Source organism: Mobula hypostoma, chromosome 4, assembly GCF_963921235.1.
Source record: "Mobula hypostoma chromosome 4, sMobHyp1.1, whole genome shotgun sequence".
NCBI classification, from domain to species: Eukaryota; Metazoa; Chordata; class Chondrichthyes; order Myliobatiformes; family Myliobatidae; genus Mobula; species Mobula hypostoma.
This window is the reverse complement of record NC_086100.1, coordinates 172792707-172812616: the sequence shown is the minus strand read 5'-3', so window position 1 is coordinate 172812616 and position 19910 is coordinate 172792707. Positions and strand designations below refer to the sequence as shown.

At 41.5% G+C, this 19910-nt stretch overlaps 1 protein-coding gene across 9 annotated transcripts in view; it reads right to left on the bottom strand.

The window, feature by feature from the left end:
• ccdc142 (coiled-coil domain containing 142) overlaps nt 1–19910 on the bottom strand; it is a 125796-nt gene that overhangs the window by 5297 nt on the left and 100589 nt on the right. For 8 of the 9 annotated variants that reach the window (XM_063047017.1, XM_063047021.1, XM_063047022.1 and 5 more), the window contains one exon: nt 6513–6693. In XM_063047017.1, coding sequence (XP_062903087.1) covers nt 6513–6693 — 181 coding nt within the window. Of the gene's footprint in view, nt 1–6512; nt 6694–19910 lie in introns of those variants that run through there. The other variant, XR_010017767.1, reaches the window with a different exon arrangement.

Genomic DNA, 19910 nt, shown 5'->3' with positions numbered 1-19910 from the left:
TATGCTCTATGGTAGGGAGAGCTTTACCCATGATGTATTGGGCTGTATACATTACTTTCTGTAGGCTTTTCTGTTCAGGGCCATTGGCATTTCCATACTAGACAATGATGCAACCAATGAATAAACTCTCCATTGTACACCCACATAAGTTTGTCAAAGTTTTAGAACACATTTTGAATCTTTTCAAACTTCTGAGCAAAGCTGCAGCCATGGTTTCTCCGAAATGGTACTTACATGCTGGACTCAGGACAAATCCTCAAGGAATTTAAAGTTGCTGACCCTCTCTACTCTGATCCCTTGATGAAGACTGCTTCATGGAACTTCAGTTTCCTCCCCTGAAGTCAATAATCAGCTCCGTGGTTTTGCTGACATTGATTGAGAGGCTTTTATTGTGGCACCACTCAGCCAGATTTTCAACCTCCCTATATGCTGATTCAGCACCACCTTTGATTTAGGCAACGACAGTGGTATCAGCAAACTTATATATGGCATTAAAGCTGTGTTTAGTCTCACAGTCATAAGTATAAAGTGACGAGAGCAGGAGCTAAACACACTGAATTGTGGTGCAGCTCTGCTGATGGAAAGTGTGGAGATGTTGTTGTCAATCCGAACTGACTGGAGTCTGCAAGTGAGGAAATTGAGGATCCAGCTGCACAAGTAGGTATTGAGGACTAGCACTTGAAGCTTACTGATTAGTTTTGAGGGGATGATAGTATTTAATACTGAGCTGTAGTCAATGAAGAGCATCCCGATTTATGCATCTTCACTATCCAGATGTTCCAGGATTAGGTGAAGAGCCAGTGAAATGACATCTCCTACTGACCTGTTGTGATTGTAGGCAAATTGGAGTGGGTCTAAATCGCTTCTGAAGCAGGGGTTGGTAGGTTTCATCACCATTCTCTCAAAGTACTTCATCACAGTGGATGTAAGTGCTACTGGACGATAATTATTGAGGCAGGTTACCACAGTCGTCTTAGGCACCGGTATAATTGAAGCGTGTTTGAAACAGGTGGATACCCCAGACAACTGAAGCAAGAAGTTAAAGATATCAGAGAAGATTCCAGCCATTTGATCAGCACAAGTCTTTAGTATTTGGCCAGCTACCCCATCTGGGCTGGGTCTTTCTGTGGGTTCACTCTCCTGAAGAATGCTCTCATGTCTCACATCACAATGGGGGCTGTGGGAGTTTGTGAAGATGGCACCATGTATTGATGGTCAAAGAGAGCAAAAAAGGGATTGAGTTCATCTGGGAGTGAAAACTTGTTACTTATGTTACTTGGTTTCACTTTGTAGGAGGTAATAGCATTCAAGCCCTGCTACACCTGTCAAACATCCTTCAGTGATTCAAGTTTGGCCCAGAATTGCCACAGAATGCCAGATGTCTTCCCAGAGATCATACTTAGACCTCTTGTAACCTTCTTTGTCAGCAGACCTGAACGCCACTGATCTGGGCCTCAACAGTTTGCAGATGTCATGGTTCATCCAGGACTTCTGTTTGGAGAAGACGCTGGATGATTTTTTGGGAGACACTCATCTACGACTGTTTTTATAAAGACCATGACAACCATCGTGTATTCATTCAGATCCTCTGATGAGTCCTTGAACATGGTACAGTCCACCGACTTAAAGCAAACCCATAGCCACTCCTCTGCCTCTCTTGACCACATTTTCATTATCCTTATATCTGGAACCTCACTCTTTAGCCTCTTCCTGTATGTAGTAGGAGGACAACCAAATGATTAGATTTCCCAAAATGTGGACTAGAGATCGAAGGGTGGCATTCATTTTGGTAGTCGAGCAGTGGTTGAGTGTATGGGGACCACTGGTGGCTGCTGGTAAAACGTTGATGATAACTGGGCAGAGATTTCTTCAAACACGCCTGACTGAAGTCCCTGACAATGATTTGAAGACTGTCAGGGTAGACTGGCTCTTGTTTGCTGATGGCAGCACTCAGTACCTTGAGTGCCTGCTTAACATTTGCATTTGGCGGTATGTAAACTGTGGTCAGGATCATGGAGGGCAGCTCTCCCTCTCAAGTGTCTTTCCAGATCCCTTTTCAAGGCCATGCTCGCTGGCAGTGAATTCCTAGCTTGACTAAAAAGAAAAATTCTCAGTCTTTTTGCATCCTTAATGAATTTTTAAATCTTTATTCCCTAATCCTTGATCAATCTGCTGAAGAGAACAGCTTCCCTCTATTTACCCTACGTAAACAGTCATGAGCCTCTGCACCTCCACCAAATCTCCTCTAAATCTTCGCTCCAAGGACAACAATGCTGGATTCTCCCATTTAATTACAGTATGTGATTGAAAACTTTCAGCCCTGGAATAATTTTAGTAAATGCTTTCTGGCTCTTCTGTAAAACCTTCACATCCAGAATTGGATTCAATATTCCAACGTGGCTGTCCTTTGTAAAACTCAGTGTTTTAGATAAGCTCAGCGTTACTTTGATGTACTCAATGCCTTTCTTGTATGATTCTAAGGTGGTTTACTTTAATGATCACGGTATAATATGCCTCCCTACTTTCAAGGATTTGTGAACACACATACCCAGGCACTTCCGTTCTGCATAATTTTTAGAACTGTGTTCTTTAGTCAATATTGTCTCTCCTTATTCTTTCTACCAAACTGTATTGATTTGCACTTCTCATTGCTAATTAATCTGACTATTCAGCCATCTCAACAATGTCTTCCTGCAGTCTATTACTATAGTACCGTCTGCCACATTTCTGAATTTCACTCAGAAATTTGGAGTTCTTGCCCTGCATATCCATATTCAAGGAGAATGGGGAGGATTTACTGTCACTGATTACTGAACAGCAAAGACAAATCTTCGCAGAAACTTCTTTTGTTAAATAACAATTGACCAGCTGATTTCTAATTGCAATTTGAAATAAAACAATTTTTGGTTCAGATCTCTTAACATTTCGACCTAGACAGAATCTGACATCTAATAAGTTACAATCAGTTTTATTGCCCAATACAACAATACAGTGTCTTGTAAAAGTATTCAGCTTCCAACCCCTTGTTCACATAAATGAGTATTACAACCATGGATTTTAATCAACTTAACTGAGAATTTTTATTTGTGAATCTCATGCTCTTTTTCCCCCTACAGTGGAGCCCCCCCAAAAAACAGGGAAAACTGTAATGCACGAAAAACTAAAAATTCAAAAACTAAAATATCAGCACCTCAAAAGTATTCGCCCTCGTGCTCAGTACTTAGTTGAACCACCTTTCACAGTCATTACAGACAACAGTCTTTATTGGATAAATCTCTATTAGCTTTGTACAATGTGATGGAGCAGAAGTTGTCCTTCCTCCTTGCTAAATTGCTCGCTGTGCCAGTTTAGTTGGGAAGTGGTGGTGGACAGCATTCTTAAGGTCTTGCCAGAGATGTTCAATTGGGTGAAGGTCAAGACTCTGAATTGGTCACTCAAGGACATCAATTTTCTTCATTTGAAGCCACTCAATGGTTGCTCTGGCAGTGTGCTTTGGATTGTTGTCCTACTGAAAGGTGAACTTTCCCCCCATTTAGGCTTTCTGGGCTTGCAGGGTTTTATCTAGACCTCTCTATATTTAGCAGTATTCATCTTCCCATCAATCTTGACCAAATTTCCAGTCCCTTCTGCTGAAAAGCATCTCCATAGCATGATGTATCATATTAGATTCATACACATGTAGTGCTTAGTGTTGAGGCCAAAAAGTTCCCCTTAAGTCTCAAGACCTTCTTTCGAATCTTCACAGTATCTTCTAAGTGATGCTTTGTAGTCTTCATGGGCAAGGATGTGCTTCTTTTTTTAGTTAGGGCTTTGTTTCTTGCCACTCTTCCATAAATACCCTTTTTGTGTAAGGCCTTAGAGATTGTGGAGCCATGAACTTCATCAACCACTGACTTCTGCAGCTCACAGAGTGAGTATTGACATCACAGTAGCCTCTCTTACAAGTACCATTCATCTTCAGTGACTAAGTTTAGAGGGGAGGCCTGACCTAGGCAGTGTGGCTGTGGTTTCATTTTTTTCACTTTTTCATGATGGACTGCACTGAGGTCCAAGGTATGTTCAGTACCTCAGAGATGGTCTTGTACCCTTCCCCAGACTCAGTCTTCATTTTGGTTTGGCCTGTTGAAAAGCTACCATGCTGTTGGATGTTACAGAGAACGGGGGCATCTATTCTAATGAATTCATTGAAAACAGGTGACCCTCCAATTTTCTACATCAACAAATTGGGTGTGTTGGTAAGGTATTTGAATCTGAAGAAAGTTAAGTGAAATTACAAGGGGGATGAATACTTTTTGAACCTTTTAATTTTTGTTTTTAATTTTTAGTAAATGGTTGACAGGTTTTGGAATTTTTCTTTTGATTTGACATTATGCACAATATTTTGTACATTAGCTCAAAAAATCCTACTTCAATATATTTTAAATTTAGAAAAGAGACAGTAAAATGTGAAAATATTTGTGGGGGCTGAATACTTTTTCAAGGCACTGTACTGTATTCAGTATCCACCCAGCTAACAGGAGTCACCTGCCACTCATTTCCAACTCATTACCTGCAGACTATTTAAATCCATCTCTCATCCATAGTCCTTTGTTCACCCATAAAATCAGTCAGCTTCAACCCGTTGTCCTAGTCTTCAGTTACCTTGTTGCCTCGTTGTGTTAAGTATCTAGTCTATCTTGTTTTGTGGTCCATCGTGGCTTGTTACTTTGCAGTCTATTTACTCTTAAACTGTTTCTACAGTTCTGCTTTCAGATAAAACATTTCCTGACTCAATATATTGATTCTTATCGTGAAATTCTTACTAATTCTGCTTGCCTTGCTGTTTTCCATAGCCTTCCATCACCCAAGTCCTTGAGCTTGAGCTTCACTCATTCTGTCTTTCACTCTTTTAAAGACTAATGCATGGTTCACTAATACGAAAAGATAGATTCTTGATCTCACAATCTACCTTGTTATCATCTTGCACCTTAATGTCTACCTGCTCTATACTTTTTCTGTAGCTGTTAAGCCTTATTCTGTGTTATACTACTGTTTTACCTTGTATTGCTTCAAGGCTCTGTGTATTATCGGTACCAACAGTATGCCAAGCTTTTCACTGTACCTCAGCACATAAGACCATAGACCATAAGACATGGGAGCAGAATTAGGCTAGTTGGCCCAAATGCGAATATTACATTTGCCTTCCTTACCACTAACTCAAACTACAAGTTAACCTTTAGAGAATCCTGCACAAGAACTCCCAAGTCCCTTTGCACTTTTGATTTTTAAATTTCCTCCCCATTTAGAAAATAGTTATGACCCGGCTGGTGGCACAGTGGCATCAGTGCTGGACTTCAGGACGAAAGGTCCTGAGTTCGAATCCAGCCGGCTCCCCTGCACGCTTTCCATCCGTGCTGCGTTACGAGCTGGTGATCTGTTTGGAAACTCACCCGGCAGAAGGCAATGGCAAACCACTGCTGTAACGTGCCTCATATGCAGTTCCGCACTACATCAGAGAGGCGTGGAGGGAAATCGTCCGCTAACCGGAAAAACTCCGGATGCGACGTACCTTTCCTTTCCTATGCCTTTATTCCTTCTACCAAAGTGCATGACCATACACTTCCCCACACTATATTCCAACTGCCACTTCTTTGCTCATTCTCCCAGTCAGTCTAAGTCCTTCAGCAGACTCCCTGTACCTTTGTATTGTCTATAAACTTGGCCATAAAGCCATAATTTCTGTCATCAAAATCACTGACATATAATATGGAAAAAAAAGTGGTTTCAATAACAACTCCTGCAGAACACCAGTCATTGGCAGCCTTTACTCCCATTCTTTGCCTCCTGCCAGTCAACCAATCTTCTATCCATGCTTCTAATAACTAGGGCTTGTATCTTGTTAGGTAGCTTCATGTGGAGCCTATAAACCTATTCCATTTTTTAAAAGTTGTGCTATTTGCTTTATTATCTACAACCTTTCATTGTGCTATTAGATTGCAGTTTTTTGACTTTTTCTTTTTCCTGACCTGTTCATTTGGCTAAAACCCCCCAAAAAATTCAGTACGTCATCTTTTCACTTAAATATTATAAAACATTTTCTAGTGAAGCTTAATTATTGACACACTTTTTGAGTCAGAATATTCTGGATTTAAACTCCACACCAGAGACTCAAGCAGAAAAGTGTAAGGAGTACTGTGTGCTGGTTGTAGCATTAGAATAAGGATCCCAACGATCTGTCAAGAGGATGTAAAAATCTCATTCCATTAACTTGAAAGGGAACAGGAAATATCCCGTTTTCTGGCCAATACTGCAGGGAAATCATGTTCCAGTTTGTTTTGACATTTTTAACATGCATTCACTAATGTTTATATAACCTGTTATTCAGTTGTATAAAGCAGTTTCAAGATATTTTATTATTTGAGTACTCTCTAGACAGTTGAACCAATTGCTTTGCCAGATAAAATTGACAGACACAAGCTCTAAGAAAGTTAACAAAAGCATATAACTTCAAATAAAATTATTAGATAGGTGACCTAAATTTTATCTTTTCTTTCAATATATGATCCATCCAGGCCTCCACGAAAGCAGTCAAGGCTTCTGTCAATGGGATGATTTGAGCATCTTCTGGAAGCTGATGAATTCCCTCCAACACCTGACCAAATATAGCATGCACGGCAGCAGTCGCATATTCATTGGATTTACTGGGGAGCACAACTGAAATGGATAAAGAAAGCTGTCTTCACTTCATTTGATTCACAAAATGAATTACTTGGCAAGTATCTCTAATGAATATCAGAAGAGATTTTGAACTAGCTTTAATGTTACCAAATTTGACCTAAACCAAACAATGTTCAAAAAAATGTTTAAAAAGCTAAACAGTTACTACTTGGTAGCTGGATAGGGGAAAAGCCATAGGGGAAAGAGGACTAGCAATATGTTCTGAAGAGGGTCTTGGCCCAAAACATCAACTGTTTACTCTTTTCCATAGACGATGCTTGGCCTGCTGGGTTCCTCAAGCTTTTTGTGTGTGTGTTACTTGGATTTCCAGCATCTGGAGATTTTTCCTTGTTTTAGAAATGTGTTCAGTGGTGACTTGAATATTGGCTGCCGGGGGTTTGTGAAGGGAGGGGATAGCAGTCAGTCTAGGATTGTGGTCGTCATGTCAACTTCCATGAATAGGTGTGAAATGGGATTTGATAGTGAATGTTAGGATGGGTTGGGTTGGCTACAAAAGTAGATTATAGAGTGGGAAAGCTGACAGTTATGTCTTTGGAGTGTATGTGGTAGTTAAAGGAGAGCCAGGAGGCTGATTACTGAATTGGGTTCCCTACACCAGCCAGACACCTTTTCAGGATGGCCCCCTTTGAGTGACAGAGATAGGCATCAACAGACTTTTTGAATGGCCCACAGATCACATTGGTTACACATACACCATGAAAATCACGAAAAAATGACAGTAAAACATCCACTGCAGGGCTTTGGATGGTACTGCAGATGATTAAAGTCCTTTGTATATTACGTACCAGATGACCGATTACCCTAGAACAAAAATTGTAGATTTTATGTTCGACAAATTCCATGGGTCCAATGAAGCTTTATTAGACTGCATAAAACTCAAAAATGTTACGTTATATCATCCAATTTCTTTGCAAAAGTGTGCAGCATTTACTCTAACTGGTTATCATTTTTGCTCATAAATTGTACAGCTGCTTATGAATGATGGAAAACAAGAATTCCTTGTACGATATTGCACATCAAGTTCTTCTATTTTTATGTCTGTACATACCAGGATGCAAGTGTACCTATTTATTCTAGTTTATGGATGTACATTTTGAATAAATTTAGATCATATGCTGCAAATCATTAAATCATAGAAACAAAAAAGAATCTCAAAATATTATGGCATAGAAGTTGACTATTTGATCAAAAATACTGGCATTAAGAATACCTGTACTTTCCAGAATACCTCTTCATTCCTGGGTCAGACAAATTCTAAGGGAAACATGTCTAATGATTTATGAAGTCAATGTTTAAATAATACACAGGAGATGTTCAAGTTAACTAAAATTTACAGTTCCATTTAATATTGCTAAGAGCCTAAGCAATATTTTTCTGTGAATCAATTATTTCTTAATTGCTGGTATAAATGTTTGAAGATTCTTTTAAGGTTAGATTGTGATCTAATAATACCTTAGTCTTGAGCAATTAGGGCAAATTTTAAAGTTTAAGATGTTCCTGCCATAAGGAACTGAGCGGCAAACCATCATGAATTCAAAATCTCATGCTTCACCTTTCGATCTCAACAAAACCAGGCAAAAAAATTAGTAAACAACAGGAATTCTGCAGATGCTGGAAATTCAAGCAACATACATCAAAGTTGCTGGTGAACGCAGCAGGCCAGGCAGCATCTATAGGAAGAGGCGCAGTCGACGTTTCAGGCCGAGACCCTTCGTCAGGACTAACTGAAGGAAGAGTGAGTAAGGGATTTGAAAGCTGGAGGGGGAGGGGGAGATGCAAAATGATAGGAGAAGACAGGAGGGGGAGGGATGGAGCCGAGAGCTGGACAGGTGATAGGCAGAAGGGGATACGAGAGGATCATGGGACAGGAGGTCCGGGAAGAACGACGGGGGGGGTGACCCAGAGGATGGGCAAGAGGTATATTCAGAGGGACAGAGGGAGAAAAAGGAGAGTGAGAGAAAGAATGTGTGCATTAAAAAGAGTAACAGATGGGGTACGAGGGGGAGGTGGGGCCTAGCGGAAGTTAGAGAAGTCAATGTTCATGCCATCAGGTTGGAGGCTACCCAGACGGAATATAAGGTGTTGTTCCTCCAACCTGAGTGTGGCTTCATCTTTACAGTAGAGGAGGCCGTGGATAGACATGTCAGAATGGGAATGGGATGTGGAATTAAAATGTGTGGCCACTGGGAGATCCTGCTTTCTCTGGCGGACAGAGCGTAGATGTTCAGCAAAGCGGTCTCCCAGTCTGCGTCGGGTCTCACCAATATATAAAAGGCCACATCGGGAGCACCGGACGCAGTATATCACCCCAGTCGACTCACAGGTGAAGTGATGCCTCACCTGGAAGGACTGTTTGGGGCCCTGAATGGTGGTAAGGGAGGAAGTGTAAGGGCATGTGTAGCACTTGTTCCGCTTACACGGATAAGTGCCAGGAGGGAGATCAGTGGGGAGGGATGGGGGGGACGAATGGACAAGGGAGTTGTGTAGGGAGCGATCCCTGCGGAATGCAGAGAGAGGCGGGGAGGGAAAGATATGCTTAGTGGTGGGATCCCGTTGGAGGTGGCATGAACATTGACTTCTCTAACTTCCGCTAGGCCCCACCTCCCCCTCGTACCCCATCTGTTACTCTTTTTAATGCACACATTCTTTCTCTCACTCTCCTTTTTCTCCCTCTGTCCCTCTGAATATACCTCTTGCCCATCCTCTGGGTCACCCCCCCCCCGTCTTTCTTCCCGGACCTCCTGTCCCATGATCCTCTCGTATCCCCTTCTGCCTATCACCTGTCCAGCTCTCGGCTCCATCCCTCCCCCTCCTGTCTTCTCCTCTCATTTTGCATCTCCCCCTCCCCCTTTCAAATCCCTTACTCACTCTTCCTTCAGTTAGTCCTGACGAAGGGTCTCGGCCTGAAACGTCGACTGCGCCTCTTCCTATAGATGCTGCCTGGCCTGCTGCGTTCACCAGCAACTTTGATGTATGTTGCTTAAAAAAATTAGTAATCATTCCTGAATCTGAAGCAAGAGACTGACCATAACATAATAGGAGTGGCTAAAAATTGAAGAGGTAGTTGTTGCTGGGATCTAGATGAGTTTCTGATCAGCAGCAGAGTTGCAAAGCTGAAGGAAAGAAAGGTCATGCCTACGTTCATTTGTCCAAATTATTCTATTTTTATGGATGTAAAATTTGAATAAATCCAGATAAAATGAGAATAAATAGGAATGATTCAGATAAGACCATAAAACATAGGAATAGAATTAGGCAATATGGCCCATCGGGTCTGCTCCACTATTCAATCATGGCTGGTCCTTTTTTACCCTCCTCCTCAACCCCAGTTCCCGGCCTTCTTCCCATAACCTTTGATGCCATGTCCAATCAAGAACCTATCAATCTCTGCCTTAAATACCCCAGTGACCTGGCCTCCACAGCTGCACGTGGCAGCAAATTCCACAAATTCATCACCCTTTGGCTAAAGAAATTTCTCTGCATCTCTGTTTTGAAAGTGCACCCCTTCATCCTGAGGCTGTGCCCTCCTGTCCTAGACTCTCCCACCATGGGAAACACCCTTTCCACGTCTACTCTGTCCAGGCCTTTCAATATTCGATGGGTTTCAATGAGATCCCCCCTCATCCTTCTGAATTCCAGACAGTACAGACCCAGAGCCATCAATCATTCCTCATATTATAACCCTTCTGCATGCTACCTGTTTCCTCAACACTACCTGCCCCTCCATCAATCTTCGTATCATCTACAAACCTGGCAACAAAGATATCTATTCCATCATCTAAATCACTTATATACAGCATAAAAAAAAGTGGTCCCAATACCGACCCCTGTGGAACACCACTAGTCACTGGCAGCCAACTAGAAAAGGATCCTTTTATTCCCACTCGCTGCCTCCTACCAATCGGCCAATGCTCTAACCACATTAGTAACTTTTCTGTAATACCATGGGTCCTTACCTTGGTAAGCAGCCCCATGTGTGGCACCTTGTCAAAGGCCTTCTGAAAGTCCAAATATACAACATCTACTGCATCTCCTTTATCTATCCTACTTGTAATCTCCTCAAAGAATTCTAATAGGTTCGTCAGACAGGATTTTCCCTGAAGGAAACCACGCTGACTTTGTACAATCTTGACCTGTGTCACCAACTACTCCATCACCTCATCCTTAACAATTGACTCTAACATCTTCCCAACCACTGAGGTCAGGCTAAATGGTCTATAATTTCCTTTCTGCTGCCTTCCTTCTTTCTTAAAGAGTGGAGTAACATTTGCAATCTTCAAGTCCTCTGGCACCATGCTAGATTTTTGAAAGATCATTGCTAATGCCACCACAATCTCTAATGCTACCTCTCTTAGAACCCTAGGGTGCAGTTCCTCTGGTCCGGGTGACTTATGTACCTTTAGGTCTTTCAGCTTTTTGAGCACCTTCTCTCTTGTAACAGTAACTGCACCCACTTCTCTTCCTTCACACACTACAACATCAGGCATTCTGCTAGAGTCTTCCACAGTGAAGACTGTTGCAAAATACTCATTTAGTTCATCAGCCAGCTTCTTGTGCCCCGTTATTATTTCTCCTGCCTCATTTTCTAGCGGTTCTATATCCACTCTCAATTCTCTTTTATTTTTAACATACTTAAAAAAACTTTTACTATCCACCTTGATAGTATTTCCTAGCTTGCTTTCATATTTCATCTTTTCCCTTCTAATGATGTTTTTAGTTGCTCTCTGTAGGGTTTTTATCTTCCCAATCCTCTATTTTCCCACTAATTTTTGCTTTGTTGTATGCCCTTTCTTTAGTTTTTACAATAGCTTTGACTTCCTTGTCAGTCACAGTTGTACTATTTTACCATTTGAGTATTTCTTCAGTTTTGAAATACTTATGTCCTACACCTTCCTCATTTTTCCCAGAAACGCACTCCATTGCTGCTCTGCTCAGATCCCTTCCAGCAGCTCCTTCCAATTTACTGGTTTCTAAGTATTCTTTTACCTTAAGCTCCCTAAACGCCTCTGGTTCATTACATAACACCCAATCCATTATAGCAGAGCCCCTAGTAGGCTCAATGACAAACTGCTCTAAAAAAGCTATCTCTTAGGTATTCAACAAACTCGCTCTCTTGAGATCCATTACCAACATGATTTTCCCAATCGATCTGCATGTTAAAATCTCCCAGGACTACCATAACATTGCCTTTTTGACTCGCCTTTTCTATTTCCTGTTGTAACCTGTGGTCCACCTCCCAGCCACTATTGGGAGGTCTGTATATAAATGCCATCAACGTCCTTTTACCCTTGCAGTTTCTTAACTCAACCCACAAGGATTCAACATCTTCTGATCCTATGTCACATCTTTCTACTGATTTGATGCCTTTCTTTACCAGTAGAGCCACACCAAACCTCTGCCTACCTTCCTATCCCTACGATATATCATATAACCTTGGACCTTCAGCTCCCAATTACAACCATCCTTCAGCCATGATTCAGTGATAGCCACAACATCATACCTGGCAATCTGTAATACTCCAACAAGATCATCCACCTTATTTATTGTACTCCGTGCATTGAGATACAACACCTTGAGTACCGTATTTGCTACCCTTTTAGATTTTGCATCCCCAATGTTTTGATACTCAGCCTATTGGCTGCAACTAAGATAATGGGAATCCTTACTTTTGGAGACACAAGGAAGTGCAGATGCTTCAATCTGGAGCACAAAATGAGTCACTGGCGGAACTCAGTGGTCGGGCAGCATCTATTAGTCCTTCATCTGGACTAAAAATCCTTACTTTTCCTTGATTAGCCTGTGGAAATACTTCTGTTCATCCTGGTTCCAACAAGGAAAGTCAAAGGAGGGCAAACATTTATGATCCACGTTGCTTTTGTGCCAACTTTCCATACCCTCAAGCTAACCTGGCAGAGTGCCACAACAGCCTCTCTGCACTTGTCTGAGGTTTAAATTGCCATTCAGCCTCAATTAAGTGCCTGGAGAATGATCTGCATACTTAATTACGACTCTAGCAGCGACTGTCCCTTTTACCTGCTCAGTTGAGCAAGTCGAGATTAGAACTTGGGTATAGCAGTAGGGCCCAAGTGATTATATTCCATGTGAGCTTTTAACTTCTGTTTTCACTTGACAGAAAGGGCTAATATCATCCTTATTAAAACGCAATCAAGTAATCTAGAAAGTAAAAAAAAATCTATAATAAATGAATGAGAAGTAAATATAATTTAGATTCGTCTTTTATAAACTTATAAATAATAAAAAGCTAGTCAAAAGGAAAGCTGGGATCAACTGAGATAATTTAGTAGCAGCAAAGATCATGACTGAAATGCCAGATTTTCATCCTTCTTCACCAAGGCAGTGGAGTGGCCCGCTGCCAAAGCAGCTAGGGAAGGAAGTGGTTGTTTGGATAAGTTAACTTAAACATACCAATTCTCAGCTGAAAAAAATGATTCAGATAGGATACAGTACATCTACAGCTAGTGGAACATTGTGCAGGGTGAACTGATTTTGCCCAAGATACTCCAATTATCCTTAGATATAAAGATCATGCGAGAGACTGATGAATTCAAAAAGTTCCACATAAGTATAGAGAAACGAAGAAGGATAAAACTCAGAACTATAAGTCAACCTAACTTTGCTATCCAGCGAAAATGTGAGAAAGGGAGAGTTACTAAATGGATGAATGAATTAAAGTAGATTTAAAGGGGTTGAGGGGTGATCAAATAGAAGTATAAGATTATGAGGGACACACGTAGTCAAAATTCCCATAGTAGCAGCATTTTAAAAAAAGAGGACATTTAAAGGAATTTTAAGTGGATCTGAGGTAATATTTTTTGCACACATCTGATATTTGAAACTGCTAGAGGAGATAGTGGATTCTGATACAATTGTTATGCTTATGAGGCATTTAGGCAGACACAAATAGGCAATGTATAAGAAGATACAGTCGTAATGCAGACAAAAGGGGTTAGTGTAAGTGGACCAAGATGATAGCATGGACCTGGTGGGCCAAAAGATGTATTTCTAAGCTATATGATACTATGACTGCAACAACACAGACCTGTTGAAGGTTAATTGTGTTTGTCTAACTCAATCAGTTACTTTGACAAAGTAACAAAAAGGATTCAAGGGTAGTTTATTTGATATTGAGGATCTTAGGATCAGTCAAGGTAAAAAGTTATAGAATTTGCAGCAAAACTAAAGTCTGTGTAATTAATGCATTACATGCACCACAAATCCTAAACTGACTGCAAGGCAGACAGCAGAATATATTGATGAAAAATTACTTTTCAGATTGTAGGAAGTTTTCCCCAAATGCTGCCTTATACATCACTGCTCTTTTGATATACTTGCACTTGCGTATATTAAGCATAATTTTCAAAGTTTTTAGATGATACAACGTTCATACATATAATAAAACATCATTAGTAGACCAGTAAGTGTGGAGAAACTTTGTAAAATGGGGTAGTACAAGTTAAATGAAATTTAACAAAGGAGCTTGAAGTGATATATTTTGGGAGGAAGAATTAGGAGATGAAATATTAGTAATATAATTGTAATGAAGGGATCTGGGATTTGTACACAAATTTTATTGGCAGTGAAATAAAGGAATAAAGTTTTACAAAGATTACGAACAAACTCCTCTCGGGCTTCTAGCTGGTACAGGAATCAATTATAATCGATGTTTCAATGACAAACTCCGCCATCTTTATCAAGGAATACCCATGGGCATGTCTGATCTGGTGGTATTTATACCCCCATAGTCCAGCCCTCCTGATTGGTTAGTCCTCATCCAGTCAGGTTTCTACTTTCCCACCTTGTTTACAATCGAATTCCAGTTCTTACTTAGAGCAAGAACCTTCATCTTTGTTGAAATTCTTTTTTTCTAGTTTTATTTCAGCGGCTTCCTTTACTAGGCGATCCCAAAAGCCATTGGCACGGCACACTGGTTTTGTGCTGTCAAGGTCAATCATACAGCCATTGCCAATGCAATGAACTGCTACCGCCGATTTCTCCAGGTAACCCAAATGGATACACCTCCTGTGCTCCTTGATGCACGTTTGCATCGTGCATCCAATCTGGCCGATTTACACCACTCTGCATTCACAAGGAATCCTGTAAACGTCAGCCAACCTGAGTCCCAGGTCATCTTTGACCCACATAAGCTGTGTCTTGAGCTTCCTTACAGGTTTGTGGATGTATTAATCCAGTATTTTTCCAAGATCCTAGCAATTCTTCCAGAAACTATGGAAATATAGGGGAGACAGGCGATAGCGACAGGTTCCTCCTCTTTGCTAGGTTTCCTGATTTTTCTGTTGTCCCTTTTAAGTGCCCAATTGATTTCCTTTGCCTTGTAGCCATTCTGTAGGAATGTTGTGCGTAATCGTTTTATTTGCTTGGGGAGACTCTCTGGGTATGAAATAAGTTTTTGCATGCTTAATCCAAGTAGAAAGAACTGCTCTACTTTGGGAGGCATGATGGTGGCTGTTATTTCTGAGGTATAAGTCTGTGTGAGTGGGTTTCTGATAGATGCCATGTCTGAGACAACCATCCAGTTTCCATCATATTAGAATGTCCAGGAATAGGAGGCAACCATTCTTCTCCACCTCCATCGTAAATGGAATGTTTGGATGTATACTGTTGGAGTGCCTGGAGTCCATGAGGCCACACTACGAAGGTATTCTCGACATATCTGAAGAAGCATTTGGGCTGTAAGGGCATTGAACTCAGAGCCCTCTCCTCAAAGTACACCATGTAGAAATTAGCAATAGCTGATGACAAGGGTGATCCCATAGCTTCTTCATCCATTTGTTCATAGTAGTTCCCCTTATTGAGGAAGTATGTTGATGTAAGAGTATGTTCGAAAAAGTCAATGGTACCCTTATCAAACATTGACTGCTGGAGGTCCAAGCTGTCCTTAATGAGAACTCATTGGTGATATTTTAACAAAGTAGGTCAAATTTGTGATGTGATGCTCACAGCCCCCAACAAAGGGAGACAGCATGGTCATTAAATGCTTAGCAAGGTAGTAAAGTTGGAGAATCTATCAAACTGATGATAGGCTTCAGGTGGGGAACCCTCTTTGTGTATCATAGGGAGCCCATAAAGTCTTGGTGGCACCAGTGCCTGAGGTAGAAGTGCCTTGCATATGTCTGCTGGCAGTCCAGATTTCTTCAGTAAAACGGAGGTCATCCTCACAATTGAATCTGTGGGATCCCGCTGTAGAACTCTGTAGGCGGGATTGTCCAGAATCTGTTGGACTTTCCTGTGCTATTCCTTTGAGGCCATCAGGACCGTTGCATTTCTTTTGTCTACTGGTCATATTGGCTAGGTTTTACCGTAGTGCTGAGGGCCAGTCGCTCTCCTTTTGTAATGTTCAGTTTAGGCAAAATGGCTCTTTTGAGGGCCATACAGACCTCTATTCTTAACTCCTCCAGTATGAGCTTTCAGATTGCTTGCTCTACTCCACCAACGTAGTCCCGATAATGTATAGCCCTGCAGACCGGAGCTAAGTTTGGCCCCTTGGCGAGGACCAATCTAGATGATGTTTTGCCCAGTTTGTCTGATGACAGTCCTTTCTGGGACTCCATTTTGCTGGGATTGTTGTATTTCCTGACCTGCCTCACAGTGTTCCTTTGTGAAATCAGTTCACCTTGGGCAGCGGTGGACCTGTCAATGTACTCCCAATCACTAGGAGATAAGAGGGCTGACAATTCCAGGTAAAAAGACAGTTGTCTGTTTGTGTTGATGTCCAGAGCGGATCTAATGTAATGGATACGCTCCCTAATCAACGCTTGGCTAGCTCATTGTAGAATACGTTTAGCTGCTGAGGAAACCACTGCGGTACGCAACTTCATGAACTTGGGGATGATGTCCTTGTCCTGGCATCTCAGAAGGAAGGCTGAAGAACAAAGAAGCCTCACCTTCTCTTTATGTAATGATTCAAAGCAACTAATATTGTGGTGAACTTCCTCCCTACAGAGGTAAGTGAAAAAGGATCTAGTGTTTTCCCAGCATACAAGACAAATATACTCTTCTCGAGCTTCCAGCCGGGTACAAGTATTGATTATAACCTACATGTTGATGACAATCCCCACCATCTTCATCAGGGAGGATACATGGGCTTGTCTAGTCCGGTGGCATTTATACCCCTGTAGTCCATCCCTCCTGATTAATTAGTCCTCATCCAATCAGATTTCCACCCTCCCACCTTGTTTACAATCCAATTAGAGTGAGACCTTCGTCTTTGTTAAAATTCTTCTCCCCTAGATTTATTTGAATGGCTTCCTTTACCAGCTGGTCCTTTTTTTAAATAAAGACTCTTTGCTCTTTTAATAGACACATAGAGGTGCAGTTAAATCAGGGAATATTTCTAACAGAGAAATGCTGCTTCAAACCTACCCATATCTCAGCTTCACAGAGACACGACAAGCAGTGAACAATTATTCCACTCCAGGAAGCAAGTTAGCATTTTGAATATATTAACAAAGCCACAAACCTCTAAATTTATCCACTTTGCAGCTTTTTACTGTGGGCAAAATAATATTCTAGGGCAACACACACACAATGCTAATGTAACTCAGCTGGACAGGCAGCATCTCTGGAATAAACAGTTGATGTTTTGGGGTGAGACCGTTCAACAGGTCTGGAAAGAAAGGGAGAAGATAGATCTCCTAGGCTCTGGAAAGCCTAGGTATTGAAATAAGATGAACTCTGCTGAGGAAAGACGGTACCTTTATAGCACTACTTGAAAGCCAAAAGTTTCCAAGGCTACTTGAGAGAGTAAAATAAGGAGAAATTAGCTTTAATAGTAGCCAAATTAAAAATGTGAACAAATTTAAGGAAATTAATCAGGATGACATGGTCTGCATGAGATGCTGTTGGTATACATAAAGGTAAAAATATACAAGACTATGTAAAATGCTGGTACATGAAACACAAAAGGTTAATTAACAACCTTTCTACTAAATGGACCAAAAGTTAGTGCCTTTCTATGACGGTATGGCTTGTCTATGTTAGATGGCCAGAAATAAAAATGCTACTGAATAAATTATAACTACAGTATAACATAGAAACATAGAAAATAAACAGCACAATACAGGCCCTTCAGCCCACAATGCTGTGCCGAACATATAATTACTTTAGAAATTACCTAGGGTTACCCATAGCCTTCTATTTTTCTAAGCTCCATGTACCTATCCAAGAGCCTCTTAAAAGACCCTATTGCATCCGCCTCCACCACAGTTGCTGACAGCCCAATCCATACACTCACTACTCTCTGCATAAAAAAACTACCCCTCTGTACCTACTTCCAAGCATCTTAAAACTGTGCCTTCTCCTGTTAGCCATTTCAGCCCTGGGAAAAAGCCTCTTGACTATCTGCACGATCAATGCCTCTCATCATCTTAACATCTCTGTCAGGTCACCTCTCATCCTCCGTTGCTCCAAGGAGAAAAGGCCAAGTTCACTCAACCTATTCTTGTAAGGCATGCTCCCCAATCCAGGCAACATACTTGTAAATCTCCTCTACACCCTTTCTATAGCTTCTACATCCTTCCTGTAGTCAGGTGACCAGAACTGAGCACAGTACTCCAAGTGGGGTCTGACCAGAGTCCTATACAGCTGTAACATTACCTCTCGGCTCTTGAACTCAATCCCTCAGTTGATGAAGGCCAATACACCGTATGCCTTCTTAACCACACAGTCAACCTGTGCAGCAGCTTTGAGTGTCCTATGGACATGGACCTCAAGATCCCTCTGATCTTCCACACTGCCAAGAGTCTTATCATTAATACTACATCCTGCCATCATATTTGACCTACCAAAATGAACCATTTCACACTTATCTGGGTTGAACCCCCATCTGCCACTTAGCCCAGTTTTGCATCCTATCAATGTCTCGCTGTAACCTCTGACAGCCCTCCACACTATCTACAACACCCCCAAGCTTTGTGTCATCAGCAAATTTACTAACCCACCACTCCACTTCCTCATCCAGGTTATTTATAAAAATAACAAAGAGAAGGGGTCCCAGAACAGATCCCTGAGGCACAACACTGGTCACCGACCTCCATGCAGAATATAACCCGTCTACAACCACTCTTTGCCCTCTGTGGGAAAACCAGTTCTGTATCCACAAAGCAATGTCCCCTTCGATTCCATACCTCCTTACTTTCTCAATAAGCCTTGCATGGGGTACTTTATCAAATGCCTTGCCGAAATCCATATACACTACGTCTACTGTGCCACCTTCATCAATGTGTTTAGTCACATCTTCAAAAAATTCAATCAGGCGAAAAAGGCACGACCTACCTTTGACAAAGCCATGCTGACTATTCCTAATCATATTAAGCTTCTCCAAATATTCATAAATCCTGCCTCTCAGGATCTTCTCCATCAACTTACCAACCACTAAAGTAAGACTCATTGGTCTACAATTTCCTGAACTATCTCCACTCCCTTTCATGAATAGGGGAACAATATCTGCAACCCTCCAATCTTCCGGACCTCTCCTGTTCCCACTGATGATGCAAAGATCATTGCCAGAAGCTCAGTAATCTCCTCCCTTGCCTCCCACAGTAGCCTGGGGTAGATCTCATCTGGTCGCGGTGACTTATCCAACTTGATGCTTTCCAAAAGCTCCAGCACATCCTCTTTCTTAATCTATATGCTCAAGGTTTCAGTCCACTGTAAGTCATCCCTACAATCGCCAAGGTCCTTTTCCATAGTGAATACTGAAGCAAAGTATTTATTAAATACCTTCGGTTCCATACACACTTTTCCACTGTCACACTTGATTGGTCATAATCTCTCACATCTTATCCTCTTGCTCTTCACATACTTGTAGAATGCCTTGGGGTTTTCCTTAATCCTGCTCGTCAAGGCCTTCTCATGGCCCCTTCTGAACACAAAATAATCTGCAGATGCTGGGGTCAAAGCAACACTCACAACACGCTGGAGGAACTCAGCAGGTCGGGCAGCATCCATGGAAAAGATTGGTCGATGTTTCAGGCCAGAAGCATTGTGAATGTTGCCATGGCCCCTTCTGGCTCTCCCAGTTTCATTCTTAAGCTCCTTCCTGCTAGCCTTATAATCTTCTAGATCTGTATTATTACCTGGTTTTTTGAACCTTTCGTAAGCTTTTCTTTTCTTCTTGACTAGATTTTAACAGCCTTTGTACTCCATGGTTCCTG